Below are 16330 nucleotides of genomic sequence, written 5' to 3' on the forward strand. Positions count from 1 at the left end.
ATTTATTTTACTTAGCTTAATACCCTCCAGGTCTATCTATGTTGTCACAAATGGTGAGATTACATTCTTTTTTATGGCCAAGTAATATTCCATTCTATATACGTGCCAGCTCTTCTTTATCCAGCTGTTTATTGATGGGCACTTAGGAACACTGGCTTTTGAGTCTGAGAAAACTGGGTTCCCCACGAAACTACAATACTTACCAATTGTCTGATCATGGGCAATCCCACCCCTATGGGAGTCTCAGTTTTCTCATCTGGAAAGTAGGGACAATAATTTTTGTCTCTTGGTGTTGTTGGGAGGATTTGATGAGCTCTTGCTTGTAAAACACCCAGCTCCAGGCAGGCCACATAGTTCTCAGTTAATAAGCTCTCATAGTAGGTGATTATTATTATTTAATGCTTAGCCAAGTTCTAGAACTTTGTAATCATTTGTGAAAGGTAACAACCATTATGATTATTCCCCTCATCCTGGTCCACCTGCTTCCAGGAGACACCTGTGCTGAGACCCTCCTCTACTGAAAGAATGACAGACCCTCTCCCTGGGGCAGGGCCCATCCAGAACCTATGCTCTTGAACAGTGTAGCAAACACAAGCCCAGGCTGCAACAGAGGGACCCAAAACCCAGCCGTCAGCCCCTGTCAGTAGAGCCCCCTGTTGCATACCAAAATGATCTCTTCAACAGGGTACAGAATAATCATCTCACTTGTGTCCAGCCAAGACCTTTCACATTCATGAGTCATTCAGTTAACACACACCGCAAGTGACCACCCAGATCAACCTGTTCTAACTCCATTATTTATTATTACTATTTAGCATTTATCCACTGCTCAGAGTGTAGCATTTCAGAGCATGGGGTTAGATTGCCTGGGTCTGAGTCCTCGATTTAGCGTTTTGTAGCTACGTGATGTTGGACATATCACTTAGCTTCTTTGAGTACCTACCATGTACTAGGCAGTGCCAGATGCCAGGAAGACAATGAAGGGCCAAGAAGATGTGACTGCTGCCCCCCCAGAGCTTACTGTCTAATTGAAGACACAGATGTTAATCAAATCACATAAACACATAAAGGTACAACGTTGCAAAGTGCTAAGGAGAAGTATCCATTGCTATGAGTGTATATAACAGGGAGGTAAGGGAATATGTCCTGGAAGAAGCGATTGTAAAGATAAGTTGGCTTAAGGAAGACAGAAGACAGTTTCAAGTACAATGAGCAGCATGTGCAAAGGCCCTGTGGCTGGAGAACTGAAGGAAAGTCAGTGTGGTTGGAGCCTAGAGAGAAATGGAGAACATTATGAGCTGAGGCTGCAGCTGGATCAGCACATTGCAGACTACGGTTTGGGTTGTATAGCTCTCTGCTGAGCAGATGTGCAAGCTGACCTATCCAAACTCTCCGGGCAGGGCCCAGATATGCTCTGGGTCCTCCTTTTCCAGCATGACCCACTGCCTTTCAAATACCCTTGGGAGAGGGGATATAGGAAGTGAAATTCATAGGAAAGCACAATCACCATTCAGTCCTTAAGTTGAGATGATACACTTGATAGGAAATCTTTTCCTGTAAGAAGGAGAAGAGAGGGCCGGGAGCCCCAGGAAAAAGGCAGACTGAAGGCAAAAATCACTACTGCTTCCCTTTCACTTCCTCCACTCCCACCCATCTACCCCATCTCCCTTGTCCAGTCCTTTGCTCTTACCCACCTGCCCCCATCTCCTTTGTCCAGTCCTTTGCCCTCATTCTCCGGGTCTCAGTATCTCTTCCTGAGTCTAATTTAAATCTGGCTTGCAGGCAGGTATTTGGCACCTATGTGCTATTTGTTCTGAGCCCTGAGTAGGATTACTAGATTCAGGAAATCAAAATACAGAATAAATTTGAATTTTAGATAAACAACAACTTTTTAGTCTATGTCCAAATATTATGCTAGCCCTGAGCAGCGGGGGTTGAGGCATTGCAGACTAGTTCCAGGCAACTGAACTGGGTGATAGCAACACTGCTGTTAATAACACTGCCGACTCTGGTCCAGGCCACCTTGGGTGTGGCCCTTGCCTTTTCTCATCAGGGAGGCGGAGAGCAAGTGAATGAAAGAATAAAGTCTGGGTTGTCTCTCAGCTCTGCCATTTTCCAGCTGTGTGACCTCAGAGGGACCCAGAGAATGAGTTGCTTAATTTCTGTCCTCACTTTCCTCCTCTGTACACTGGAGATAATAACAGCACCAACCTCAGAATGTTGTTGTGGGGATTAAATGAGTTTATACAGGTCAAGTGCTTAGAACAGTGCCTGGTCCATAGTAAGTGCTGTTAGTATTAGCTGTAATTATTTAATCACACTGAACTGAGCGTAAAGTCCATAGAACAGGGGCTTTATTTTGTTCATTGTTATATCCCCAGCATCTAGAAGCAGGCCTGGCTTACCATACATGCTCAGGAATAGGTCCTGGCATGTAATACATAGCCATAAATACTTACTGAATTAAAATGAATTTAATCCTCATCATCTACCTGAAAGATTGGGATTATAGTTCCCTTTTTACAGATAAGGAAACTGAGGTTTAGAAATCTAAAATGAGTTTCTCAGTGTTAAGGAGGTGGCAGAGCTAGGATTCAAATCCAGGTTTGTTGGGTTCCAAAGGCTTCTCCACTGAAAACTAAGTTCATTTCAACAGCTGAGGTGCTACCCTGGGAAAGTCATGAAATAAGGGAGCACCTGGATTTAGGAGAAATTCTCATCCACTTTGATTTTTCAAATTCCTAACCTGTTCCTGACCTGCTGTATGACCTTGGGTAAGTCACCTAATCTTTCTGAGGCAGGTTTATGATTTGTTAACTAGGTGGTGGTGAGAATTCAAGAAAATCGCATGTTGGTGGATCCTGGTTCACAGAAGCCTTTTGATAAACAATCTTTTCCATCCCCTGCCTTAGAACAGCTTTGCAAATAACACCATTCTTCCCCACCCATGAACCTGCAAACGCCTCCCTCCACTCCCCACGTGTGAATAAATCTCACCACACCTGGACCCCTAAATACCTATTTAGGTGAGGCTGAACCTCTCCAGGAAGAATTCCTCTCCTTGGCCTTTTACTCCAAGTGCAGCCCAAGTGTAGGTCCATCCTGGGAGCCTGGTGCCCTGCACTCCTTAGAGGGGTTGAGTCCAAATCAGCCCAGATCTGGGCCTGCAGTTGGAGAGATTCTGGGGAGACTTGCCTTGAAAGAAGCCCCCTCAAGCACAGATTGCAAAAAGTGCGAATTAAGAAACCACTCTGGAGGTGCTGTGATGGTGGTGACAGTGTAGGAACCTACCTTGGGCCGGGGCGCTGAGATCCCCAAGGGACTTAGTGTTGGCTCCTGTAGAGGGGTATCCCTAAGGCCTCGTGAGGAGGGGGCCTCATCAGAGTCGGGCCCAGGCTCCTTTCAAGCCTTTGCCCGCGTCAGGCCCAGGACTTTGGTGTGAGTGTGTGTGTGTGTGTGTGTGTGTGTGTGTGTGTGTGTGTGTGTGTGGGAAGGTGGGGATGGGGGAACAGGGGAATCCCCTCTAGCTGTAGGGAGAAGGAACATCTAGAGACCGATTCCGAACGAGCTGAGTGGGGAAGAGAACAGTGGCCCAGGCGTGGCGGACGCGGGGTGGGGGTAGAGGGACAAGGTTTGGGAGGGAGGAGCCAGGAGGGCTTCTTCTGAGCGGACCAGAGCGCGGGTCGGGGGCTCGCGGTGGAGGCGGGGCCAGCGCTCCCCGCGAGGCGGGGGCGGGGGTCCGCGCCGGGAATGCCGCGCCGCGGGGGCTGGGGCGGGGCTTCCGCGGCCCCGCCTCTCACGCAGGTAGCCAATGGGCGCGGCGGCGCCGGGTGACGGAGTGAGCCGAAGTGCGAGTGCCGCGGCGGCGGCGGTGGTGGACGGCCCAGCCGGAGCGCGAGGGTCTGGGGGGGGTGGGGCGCTGGGACGCGGGGACGCCGAGCCGGGGACCCCGGGACCCGGGAGGCAGCGCGGCCCGGGCCGCCGGAGGAGCGCGGGCGGCCCAGCGGCGGCGCGATGCCGCTCGCTCAGCTCAAGGAGCCCTGGCCGCTCATGGAGCTGGTGCCGCTGGACCCGGAGGTGAGTGAGTGGGGCGGGAGACCGGCGCCGGCGAGCTCGGGTCTTCACAGGGGCGGGGCGGCTCGCGGCGCCGTTGCAGTCTGGCGGGCGCCCGAGACGGCGCGAGTGCCCTCCGTTCTCTTGCCCCCTCTCCGGCTCCACCCCCCTCTGCTCCGGGTGTGTATTCGAGGGACAGTTCCGCCAAGCGCTGAGAACCCCCTTAGTACGGAGAGGGGATCCCGTGTGCTGAGCTCTGACCTCCCTCACCCCACACACCGAGGACCCATACCGGGCGCTGTTGGAGCTTCCTCCATTAGCGCAGACGGGCAGGGCCGGGGTGTCTTATGTCGGGGATTCTACAAGAGCAAGGGTCATGGGACCCGCAGTTCTCCTTGACGTCTCCCAGTGCCCTACCCCAAGAGCTCCCCGCTTCTGTGCTGCTGACCCTAGAAGGATTGCCCCTCTTGACCCTTGGCAGTTGTGGAATGTGGGGTGACACCGCTGGTCTGGGGCTGAAACTGTTGGTTTTCTTTGCTGGAGGCGAGGGCCAGAGGACATCTGTGTTCCCTGCCGCAGACTGTGGAGAAGAGAGTGGGGAAAAGCGCTCAGACCTTGTGAAGAGTATTCCTGGAGAGTGGGAGGACCTTGGCGCCTGCCCCCTTCTTGTGCCCCCTGCCATAGGAAGGGCTGGGCCCCTGGATAGTTTGGCCCCTGCCAGCCTAGCCTCTCAGAAGCAGCTCCTGCCCTCCTATGAGGATTCTGTAGTGCCAGGCCCTAAGCATGCAGGAGGCCAACTCTTCCTATGCCCTTTGACCTCCAGGGTCAAGGTCAAGCCACTGAACCAGCGGATCTGGGAAACTTTCTCCTCAGTCTCCTGCTGGGAAGGAGACAGGTGAAACTCCCTTTCCAAAGGGAATGTGAGGGGTATGCAGGGAGGGTGTGGAGACCTCAGTGAGCCTGGAGCCAAGGTGACTTCCTCCTGGCTTGGCCCCTGCCTAGGTCCCCTTCTCTACCCTCTCTTACTTGGGGCAACCACCAAGGGCCCTGTCTCAGGGTCACAGGTTGAGGTTAGAGTGAGGACCCCGGGTCCCCAGCATCCAGGGTGTGCTGCCCCTTTAAAGGGATGGTCATGGCTGACACTGGCTATTGGAGGGTGGGCGAGGCAGGATTAGGTAACCAACCTGAAGGCGCAATTTGGAGTAAATTGCTCTGGGATCCCTGCCATGGGGTTTTTACAGGCCCTGTACACTCTTGGAGGTGCTCTCTCGCTGACTCACCCTCCAGGGGAGGAACACTGCCCTCTGCAGCCCCTATACTCCCCCCCACCTCACTGGGGCACTAGGGCCTAGGATGGGGGGGGGGTGCTTTGAGGTGGTTGAGGTGGATTCCTTTGCCCTGGCATGCCCCTGCAACCTGGGCTGCCCTAGAGCAAGGTAGACTGAGAGAGGCCAGGAGGGACTTAACTCAAGGACTTAACTTGGAGATAGGGAGGGCAGACACTCAGGAGCTTGATCCCCAGTCCAGGGCACTACTTCCTGCTTCCCTTTAGGGAATTCTGGGGAGGGGGCCAGGTTTAAATAGAAAACTCAACTCAGTTTTGAGTACTACTGCACTTGAACTCTGTGAGAGGACTGGCTTATTTCCTAGGATTGGGGGTGAAGGGGGCCTGATTTCTCCAGGAGCTTAGAAATGCCGCGTGACGCTCAGTTAGTCCTTAGCCTCTCTGAGCCTCTGTTTCTCCAGTGGCCGGGGCTGGGTTCTAGCCTCTGCTTGCTGGGCCTGAGAGGATGCAGAGCCCTGGGTACTGCTGCCCATTTCCCCCCTCCCCCCTCCATGGAGGTACCAGGCGACTGAGTGTTATTGTTTGGGTAACAGGAGCCATGGGGCAGACAGGGCCCGGGTTGGGCTGTTCTCACTGGAGAACAGGGCCTTGCTGTTCTTAGCCCAGGTGACATGTAAGTGATACAGTAGCCTGACCTGCAGGTATAAGTGCTGCCGCCCGCTCCTAGCCTAGCAGGAGGCAGGCAAGGGGCTGGCAGGGGCATTTGGCAGAGGCCTGGGATCTAGGCTGCCCTGCCCTCCCCATGACGCTGCTGAAAATGGGCTGCTGGGAGGCAGGGCCTGGCCCAGGGTGTGGCCCAGGTGGGGCAAACCCACTGGAAGTGTGGGTGAGGATTGATTCTGCCTTCCTGGCCTTGCTGAAAGCAGTAACTTTGTCCCTAGGCCTAGCCCTGCCATGTACAGAGCTTTACTATGTGCCACCCACCCTGCTTCACCTGTCACCTTTTTTAAATAAAATAATTCTCATAACTTCTCACCGTAGGGATTATTACATACCCCATTTTTTTATGGGACAACTGAACTCAGAGCTAACTAGCTTATGAATTAATGTCAGAGTCAGTATTGGAATGCAAGTCTCTTGCTGTCTTCTACCAAGTACGGAGAGGCTCAAAGATGGACAAGGGCTGGGATCAAACTTGCCCAGGTGAAAGGTACTCCAAGAGAGGCTCCGGATGTTGGTAGATTCTTCTCGTCCCGCAGGGCCCCTGTCCAGCCTTTGCCGAGGATGGGTGGTTGCAGCCAGCCCTGGCACCTGGCCCCCCTGCCTCCAGCAGTGTACAGGGCTGCCAATGCTGGGCTCTGAACACAGCTCCTGGGGCTGCTTCCTGCCTGCGGAGCACGTGCTGTCTTTGTCCATCTGCTGCCCAGTTTCTCCAGACACTGCCCTGGGCCTCTCTTCCCAAAACAGAGATGCTTGTGTAGGAAGAAAGGAAGGACGCCTGTTGGAACCCATCTCTGACCTCGAGAAGGGGCGCAGTGGTCTGGGGGCCCCAGGGATCTGTCCCCATGAGCAGTGCTCTCTGAGAAAGAGGGAGGAGAATGAGAGGCCGAAGGGCCCTTCCTGTATCAGACTTTTTAGACAAGATCTTTCATTCAGTATTCTGCAAGGTCAGCATCATTGTCCCCTTCATTCATTCAGCAAATATTTATTGAGCAATCATCATGTGACACGTATGGTTCAAGCAACAGGGTATGGCTGTGAACAAGACAGACCTGCCTTCATGGTGCAGATATGGAAACTAAGGCAGAGAAGTGAAACTCAGAGAAGTGATGTGATGGACCCAAGGTCAGAGTCCTTGGCTGGAAGAGCTAAGATTAGTGGCTATGTCTTCGTGGTTACAGAGCTGTGTTTTTTCCACCATCTGTGCAGCAGTCAGATCCGAGGGACAAATGAACCCTGTCTTCCCAGGATCCTGGCTCTAAGGAGGAAAGCACTCCCAGTCTTTTCTCCAGGGCTATGCATTCCCCTCTAGAGACCTTAGCTTCAACTCTTACAAGCATGGGGTTCCATGAGGATGGCACCTGGGCCAGAGACCTTGGGACTGGAGGCAAACAGGGCCTGTGAGGTCCCCTGAATCATCTAGGACACTGCTCAGTAAGCCCACACCTCTGGGTATACCCACCACCTCCTCTCCTCCTCCCTCTTTGGGGATTTAGGCTTGCAGCCACATGGTTTGGGGCCATGGCCCCATGCCTTTAACCTGCTAGCTGAGGGACCTCAGATTAAGTTCCTTCACTGTCTGAGCTTTGTCTGAAAAATGGGAGTCATAGAGCCTGTTCTGGCCTCCCTGCTCTTTGCTGGGTTGAGCTTTCATTTGACACACTACATGCTGGACCCTGAGCTGGGTGCCAAGGAGATGATGACAGAGAAGCCAGGGCTTCTTCCTGAGTTAACCTGTGGCTTGCTCAGTGCCATGGGACCCAGAGGAGGGAGGAAAGGGACTTGAGTTTGTATGGACAGAGGAGATGACATTTGAAGTGAGTCCTGAAAGACCAGGAGTTTGCTCAAGTGACAAGGCAGGAAGGGCTTTCTTGGTAGAAGGAGCCACCATGCAAATGCTTGGGAATATGAAACAAGCTGGTCTCTTCAGGGTCTCAGGTCATTCAGTTTAGCTCAAGAATAGGGCCCAATAATAATGGCTGTTGTTTGTGGACCAAGTATGTGCTAGGTGTGCGTGTGTGTGTGTGTGTGTGTGTGTGTGTGTGTGTGTGTGTGTATATATATATATATATATATTTTTTTTTAAGATTTTATTGGGAAATTGAGGGAGGAGAACAGCACTGGAGAATCGGGGAAGAGGAACAGACAAGTTGCTGTCCTTTTGTTCTTCAGTCTAGTTGTGGAGGTCGTCGCTTCACTGACCCATGTTTGTATTGTGATCATTGCGCTCTTCCCCAGTGAGGCTGTTGCTCACCAGCCATTAAATGGCCACTCACGGCGGCTCACAGCAGCTCACACCAGCTGCCGGCCACTCACGCAGGCTTGCCAGCCACTCAAGGTAGCTCATGGCAGCCCACTGCAGCAGGGGCTGCAGCCTATGCCATCGCCGGCAACTCACGGCAGCCCAGCTCCAGGTTGAGCTGTTCACCATCTTATCTGTAGAGGGCGCAGCGTCACTGGCCCTCATATGGGATCTGAACCGGGGCCCTGCTGCTCAGAGCTGGCGTCCCAAGCCAACTCATAACCAGCGCACCACTCAGCCAGCCCAAGGTATATATATTTATAGACTATTTTGTTTGCTTCTTGCAGCCACCCAATGAGGTACATTACTTTTATCCCCATTTCACAGATGAGGCATCTGAAGTCCTGAGAAATGAAGTAACCTCAGGGTCATGCAGGTGGTAGAAGCCGGAATTTGAACCCACACGGTCAAGTTTCAAAATCCACATTCCTTTTTTTTTTTTTTCATTTTATTGAGGAACAGCCATGGTTATTGGTTACTTTCATGCTACAATGGCATAGTTGACTCTTTTAAGGAGGACACAGCTCACAGTGGCCGATGTGTGGGGCAACATTGGTGTTAGCAGCACCACGCTCTACCAACTGAGCTAAAACGGTCACCCCCCAGAACCCACATTCTTAATCACTTGTGTTGGGCAGTTGGAGATGATGGCCTTGAATGCTGTGCCAAGAAGCTGGGACTATTCTGCTGGCAGTGGGAAGCCATGTAAGATTGTGGAGCCTGATACATAGCAAATTCTCGAGTGGTGAGTTGACGGCTCAAGTGCAATGATCACAGTTGAGTTTCAGGAAGGATGAGGGTTTGGAGTGGGGGAAGGCTGAGATGGGGGCTGGCATGTAGGCTGTTGAGACCACCTGTAGGAGTTATGTCCACAGTCTAGAATGTTGGGTGAGGCAGAGCTCAATCTACAAATGCATCATGTCTCCCCCTCTCCCACCAGCCCTGCTTAACCTGGCCCTTCTCAGGCTACAGAGAGATGACAGCGTGTAGATGTGCTCGTATGCGTGCGTGGAGGGGCCTACAGAACACTGGCCCTGCAGAGGATTGGGGGCATTAAAAGGGCTCAGGGGGCAGGATGTCCTGGGAGCGGCAGGGGGCAGCTGCTCCAGGGGCAGGGAGATTATGTAATGGGCAGAGCACAGCTGTGCCTGCTGCTGCCAAGCAAAGCCACAGCTGCCCTATGGACCTGGTCCTGGCTCCAAAGTCCTGACCTGCCCTGGGCTGGGTCTTCCTAGCAGTTAGGAGCCTCTGTCTGCCTCACCACACTATTGCTGTGCTGGGAGGGGTGGGGACAGCTCCTTTCAGCTTCCCCAGGCCCAGATAAGATCGGTTACCTCATATCACACAGGAAAGGGATGGGCTGGGTTTGCTATAACCCATGGCGAATAATGCCCACCTGAGGGCGAAGTCTGGGACCTGGAACAAGCAGGACTGCCCAGAAATGGGCTCCAGTGCCCACTTCTCTGTGGGTAGTCCCCCTGCAGGGGCGTGGGCTGCTGCTCTTCAGCAGACTTTTTTTGAGCACCTCCTGGGTGTCAGAGACCAGAATTTGAATCCCCCCTTACCAGTTGTGTGACCTTAGGTGCCATCACTAGGCTCCTGAGCCTCAGTTTCCTCCACTGCCAAATGGGGCCAGGGCGTATCTCTCAGGTCATGAGGATTTAATGGTGCCACAGGTGTGAGGCACTGAGCCCAGTGCCTGGCATGTGGCAGAGGCTCGGAAGAGAGCAGCTGTTTGCATGGAGCCCTAATCTCTACCCCCGCCCCCCCCCCCGGACTCCCATTTATTAGGAAGGGCAGGCCTGTCTGTAAATAATTCCTGCAGTGTGGCAAGTAGTACAATGAAGGAACGCAGGGGCATAGTGGGCCAGCTGCGATTCTGCCCGACAAGGGCAGGGCAAGGGTCCTCGAGGGGGCAAGGCCAGGGCAGCCACCGTCTCTGACTTGGTTTCCTTCCACCCTTAGAGCAGCTCTGGGAGGTGGCTGTCACAACCGCCACGTTACAGATCAGGAAACTGAGGCTGCTTGCAATTGATTAGTTGGCACAAAGTCACATAATTTCTCTGGCAGAGCTGGGAGCCACACATGACCTTTCTTTCTTATTGGGAGGAGGTGACATTTGAGCTGAGTCTTCAAAGATGAGATGTTTGCCAGGCAGAGAGCCGATGGAGGGAGTGTCAGGAAATGCCCTGCCTGGGTGGTGAGGGGCTGTTGCTTGATACCTGTGCCCTCACTGTGAAGTTGGAGGTGGGAGACCCACCCAGAACTCCTGCCCCGCCTCTGTGGCCTCCCTAGCTTTTGGGGGTAGCCGAGGACAGGTGTGCCCTATAGGGTCTATCTTTGCTCTTTCCCACACTGGTAAATTCAGACAATGTTCCCTATTCCTCTTCTCTTTTCCAGAATGGACAGGCCTCAGGGGAAGAAGCTGGACTTCAGCCCTCCAAGGTGAGGACCAGAGCTAGCACCCTGGGCCAAGGACCATGGGGGGAGCACTGTTTGCATGGCCACGGAGGAGGAAGGAGGCCTGCCCTTGCCCCACAGGGTGTGAAGGACCCTGGCCTCTTGCCCCTTTCCCTGCTCAGCCTTCCTTCTCTGGTCCCACCTAACCGAATCCTCGAGGCAACCCTGTGCATGGAGATCACTTGCTCCAACCTTCCTATTTCGTTGGTGAGGGAACTGCAGCCCAGACAGGGTCAGGAGTAGAATCCAGGCTAGAATTCTGGTTACCCACTGCCCAGGCTGGGACACTTCCTCAGTTTATTTACTCATAGTGGCTGGGCCCACTGCAAGGAATGGGCTGAAGGGGTGATGGGCGAGGCTCAGGTCAGCTGGGCCTGAAGAGGGCCTGGAATCATCTGGGTACGTGGCGCCAGAGAGAACCTGGTGACCTGTTAAGTCTCACCAGGGCCCAGCGCACACAGGCCATTTCTCAGGGCTCCCACCTCCTAGCCGCTGGGCTGGTTCCTCACCCCTGCTGTCTCTGCTTCCCCTGGACTCCTCCCTTTTGCTCCTCAGCCATTGTTGCTGGTTTTGTGTGTTGACAAAACTGCCTGGGGCTGGATGACAGTTGTGTGACCTTAGGTGTGCCCTGTGCCCTCTGGGCCTAGGCTTTCTATCTTTAGTTGGGGAAGACCACACCAATTCTGTAAGGCCACATTGCTGCTGGCTGTGCAGGGGCTTTGGAAGCTGCCTAGCCAGGGCAGAGTGTGGATTCTGGCGTGAAAGCAGACCTGGTTGCACCCTCGCCACTTGACTGGAAGCTTTTCTCCCTTCTGAGTCTCAGTTTCCTTATCTGTAAATTGGGGTAAATAGTGCCTACCTCACAGGAGTGATGTGAAGGACAAATGAGGTAGCAATTGCCTGGCATGCGGCAGTGAGTGCCTGGTGTCTTGCTCAGCTCTACTTCCTACTAATGTCACACCCATAAGCACGACCTTTGAGATAGACTCCAGGACTGGTCCCAATGTTTGCCTTGACTCAGCCTCCCAAGATAAGGTTGCTGAGCTGCCTGGGGTAGGGCTGGGTGAGAGAAGTGGGTTCCTACTCCCTCGTCTGTTGGTTACTATGGCAACCTTGGGCTGCCAGAGGCCAGGCAAATGGTGTGGACTGGGCCCCCTGGTTTGTCTCGGCCCCTTGTCTGGAGAATCTCCTCCCACAAAGTAGCTGCCGCTCGTTGCCTAGTAGCAAAATGAAGAAGCTGTAGGTGCCCAGTGAAGACCCAGGATGTCCGCACCTAGGAGCTGAGGTTCTGGGGGTTGCAGAGGAGCTTGTGGTTTGGGGGAAGCTGGTGGTGAGTGCAGCTTCTCTCCCCAAGAGCTAGAGAGGCTGGCCGGGAGAGGGCAGGAGCTTCCCCAGTCAGGTAACCTCCATTCCATCCCACGCCCGTGACTCCTGCTCCACAGCAGAAGATCCTGGGGTCAAGGAGACAAGGCTGGAGACGGCTGGGGTGGGGAGAGCCTCAAATGCCACATTAAGGAAGCGAAAGAGCTTAACCCACACCTGGCACCACACCAGGAGCTTTCCATTTAGTTCTCACAACACCCCTGGAGGTAGAAATTGTTACTATCCCCATTTTATAGATGAGAAAATTGAGGCCCAAGGTCACATAGCTGGTGGGCACATAGCTTGACCACAGAGCCCACACTCCTCCCAACACAAGGAGCACTCAATGTTGAAGAGGAGGAACTTTGGGTCCCTGTGACCCCAAGTTCCATCATTCCTCAGCACCTACCAGCTCATCCATCTTTGTTGCCCCTGAACCTCACAGTATCCTCAGAGCCCACTTCCCACCTCAGCACACCAGAGGGCGCTCAGCCTGTGGTTGGGACCTGTCACTATGCAGTGGGATGAGCTGGCTGGTTTATTATCTTTTGCTTCATCAGACTTTCGGTGCATCTTGCTGTGCCACTGGGGGCCCCCAAAAATTAAGTCAACACCCCCACCCTCAGGGAGCTCCCAGTCTTAGGGAGAGGGTGCAGATAGGAGAGCTATGTGGTAGGCACTGTGATGGGGACGAGCATGGCTGTGGGCACACACAGCCTCCATTCTTTGCCAGGCCCCATATTGGGCAGAGAAATACACCACCTTCCAGGTGCCCACATTTCTCTCTGCGTGATGAGATGAGCATGTTCTGGGGAACCCAGCCAGTGGCATCTGAGCTCAGGGCTGAGCATGGGCCAGATGGCTAGTCACTGCTGTGTGTGGCGGAGGAGGAAGAGGGCTGTGGGGCACCAGGCCACCTTCTCTATGGAGCTGGCATCTGGCTGGGCCTCGAAAGCAGGATCTGGGCAGCTGGAGAAAGAAGTGGGCCTTCAGCTGGTGAAGAGGCAGAAGGACAACTTGGGGATCACATGTTCTGAGTCAGGCTCTTGCCCCTCTTTCCTGTTTGCCTTGTAACCTTGGGCGAGTGGTTTGCCCCTCTGAGGTTCAGAGGCTTTTCCTGTAGAATAGAGTCCATCCCTCAGGGCCCCCGGGGGAGGGCATGGGATGCGTATATAATACATTAAAGACCTAATCTAACAAGGTGTGAGGCACAATGTTGGTGTTTAATGCTTGTTTATTTATTTCGAGCAGAAAGGGGGGTTTGGGGATTTGCAGCCACAGTGTGGACAGCAGTCTAAGGGTGAGAGCTCCATGAATCTTTTCAGCACCCCAGGTGCACCTGGTGTCCTCGGGCACACTGGCGCTCCATTCACCCTCCCTCCCTTCCTGGGGGTGGACTGGGCACCCCAGCTCTCCCCCCTCCCCCCAATCTCCGGAGCTGGACCCCTTTGAAGCGCCTGCAGGTCTATTTTGAGAGCTGAGTGTCTCTCCCCTCCCCTCCTCTCTTCCTGTTTATGAAACCCTGATCCCTCCCGGATCCCTTTTGCTCCCCTGGCTGGAACACAGGCAGGATGTGACTGTGGACTTGGGAGCCTTGGGAGCCTCAGGTGCTGGGGAGCACTTGTCTTGGACTGGCCGGGGCAGGCAGGCCCACCCTCCCAGCACCTGGGACGCTGTGGCTGGGCTCGCTCCCTCTGCCTGCCCAGAGGAGACACTGCAGCAGTAACACTGCCCATCTAATCCGGGGATGGTCTGTTTATAATGCCCCTTTGCCTCTGTGGCCCAGTTTGCTCCTCGAAACAACCTTTTGAGAGTGGGACATCTCATTTTAACCTCTGCTTTACAGAGGAGAAAACTGAGGCTCAGACAGAGAGTGAGTTTGCCTGGGAACACTCAGCTAGTGAGTGAACAGTTCTTAACGTCCCACCCTGCACCGCTGGCCTCAAGCCTCTTGTTCATGCTGGTCTGTCTACACGAAGTGCTTTTTATCTCCTTTCTGCCTGGCCAACTCCTGTTCCTCTTTTTTTTTTTAAAGATTTTATTGGGGAGTTGGGGGATGGGAACAGTGTTAGGGAATTGGGGAAGGGGAACAGACAAGCTGTTGTTCTTCAATCTTCGTTGTGGAGGGCGCCAGTCGCCATCTGGCTTCCTGTCGGCAGCTCGTGGCCTCTAAGCTCAAGGTGCTCTGTTCAGTCTTAGTTGCAGGTGGGCGTAGCCACCATCCCATGTGGGAGTCGAACCAGCAGCCTTGTTGTTAAGAGCACACACTCTATCCACTGAGCCATCTGGGCAGCAGCTCAGCTCAAGGTGCCGAGTCCAGTCTTAGTTGTGGGCAAGCATAGCTCACCAGCGAACAGGGAATCTTGTTGTGACACCAGCTGAGCCATCCTGCCACCTGTTGGCAGCTCAGCTCAGCGACACCTTAGCTCGGACACAGCGTCACTGGCCCATGTGGGAATCGAACCAGTGGCCCTGTTGCTCAGAGCTCATGCTCTTAAGCCAACTCTTAATCGACTGAGCCACTCAGCCGGCCTCCTATTCCTCTTTAGGGTCCAGTTGTACTGCTCCCTCTCTGGAAGTTTCTTGGACCTCACCCTTGGGCACCCACAGCACCTGACTACAGCCCTGTCCCTGGACAGTTGTGTTTTCATGTATTTATTTTCTGGAGCTACCTGAGGTCAACACCAGAGTCGGCCTTAACATGTGCGCCTCCTAGTGCCTGACTCCTGGCCTGGGGACAGCGCGGGAACTGTAGCTATGAGTGATGTCCAAAGCGGAGGCCAGCTGGCCAGCCTTGCGGGGAGGGCGATAATGAAATGGTTAGATGTGTAGACTTTGGAAGCAAACAGACTTTGATGTTGTTCTTAACGCTCCCCCTTTCTAGCCATGTGGACTTGGGCAAGTCACTTTCTCTCTGAGTCTAGTTTCCTCATCTCTGAAATGAGATGACAATACCTCCCTTAGAGCTAAGACACGGAGCCTGGCAGAATCCGCATCAGCAAAGGTTGAAGGAAAGAACATCCTTGTGCAATAAATGCTCAATTTATAGGAGGCACAGTTTTCATGGTCACTCCATGCCAATCCTGACCTAGTGCCTGAGGCCAGCTCCCCATAAAGGACGCCTGGAGACTGTGGACCCATCTTCACCTGCCCAGAGGCATGCTGGGAGACATGTCTGGGACATCTGTCTCACCAGAGCGGGCAGCGCCTGAGAGGCCCTGCACATGCTATCAGCTGGGGAAGAGGCTGTTGGTGTCCGTTAGGGCCAGGGATTGGCAGGTGGGCTTGCACCGCAGCTAGTGGAGGGGGGACCAAGGATCAGGCTAGGGGGCTCTGGACTTCTCTTCCAGCTGCCTTGTGGAAGGAAATTAATAAGAGGAAGTATCTATAGGAGGAATGGGGCAGGGACCAGGGGATGTGGTCTGGTGTCTGTCCTCCCCCTCCTGCCACCCAGAGGCCTCACAGGCCCTGCACATACTCTTTAGTGAAGGCAGTTCTGAGACTGTTTCCTTCCTGTACCCTGCTAGCCATAGAGTCTTCCTTTGCATCTCAGAGTCTCAAGGGTTAGGGGGGCCAGCTGGCACTGAACCCGAGAGCTTTGGGGCTCCCAGGGCTGTCCCAGCCTCCAAACCCCCGCCTGAAGCAGCTGGGGTGCAGTGAGAAGCCTCAGTCTGAGGAGGCGTCTTTCACAAGCCTGGCAGACCATCATCAGACTGTTACTAGAGGCCCTGTGAGGACAGGAGGGGGAAGTCCGTGTGTACATGGGGGCGTGTGTTTCCACATAGGGGATGTCTGTGGAAATGGTTTCCGATCATCGGCCTGTGTATATTTGTGTGCGTGTCAGTTCCTGTGGGTGTACTGGGTGTGAGTGACGCAGCGAGGCCACGTAGAAGGGGGCTGGGCCTGGTCAACCCCTGCCCCAGACTACCTGCTCCTCCTCTCAGACATCTGTAGGTCCTTGCCAGGGCTTTCTGCCCCCTTGCCCATCCCAGGGCCCTGGACTGGAAGGTCTTCAGGGCAGGGCTGGTGGTGGTGCCTATTTAGTGGGTTGCCATTTTGGGTGGGCCCAGCCATGGGAAGGTCACTGTGGGGGAAGGAGTGTCGGTGCTCTGGCCCAAGAGCTAGAGAGGCTGGCCGGGAGAGGGCAG

At 54.0% G+C, this 16330-nt stretch overlaps 1 protein-coding gene across 2 annotated transcripts in view; it reads left to right on the forward strand.

The window, feature by feature from the left end:
* Positions 1-3848: 3848 nt before the first annotated feature.
* Positions 3849-16330, forward strand: part of RPS6KA1 (ribosomal protein S6 kinase A1) — a 34846-nt gene continuing 22364 nt past the window's right edge. The window contains exons 1-2 of one of the 2 annotated variants that reach the window (XM_019650255.1): positions 3849-4077; positions 10761-10805. In XM_019650255.1, the coding sequence (XP_019505800.1) occupies positions 4015-4077; positions 10761-10805 (108 nt within the window). In that variant the 5' untranslated portion in view covers positions 3849-4014. The remainder of the gene's footprint in view (positions 4078-10760; positions 10806-16330) is intronic. The other variant, XM_019650256.1, reaches the window with a different exon arrangement.

Source organism: Hipposideros armiger, unplaced genomic scaffold (genome assembly GCF_001890085.2).
Source record: "Hipposideros armiger isolate ML-2016 unplaced genomic scaffold, ASM189008v1 scaffold_138, whole genome shotgun sequence".
NCBI lineage: Eukaryota > Metazoa > Chordata > Mammalia > Chiroptera > Hipposideridae > Hipposideros > Hipposideros armiger.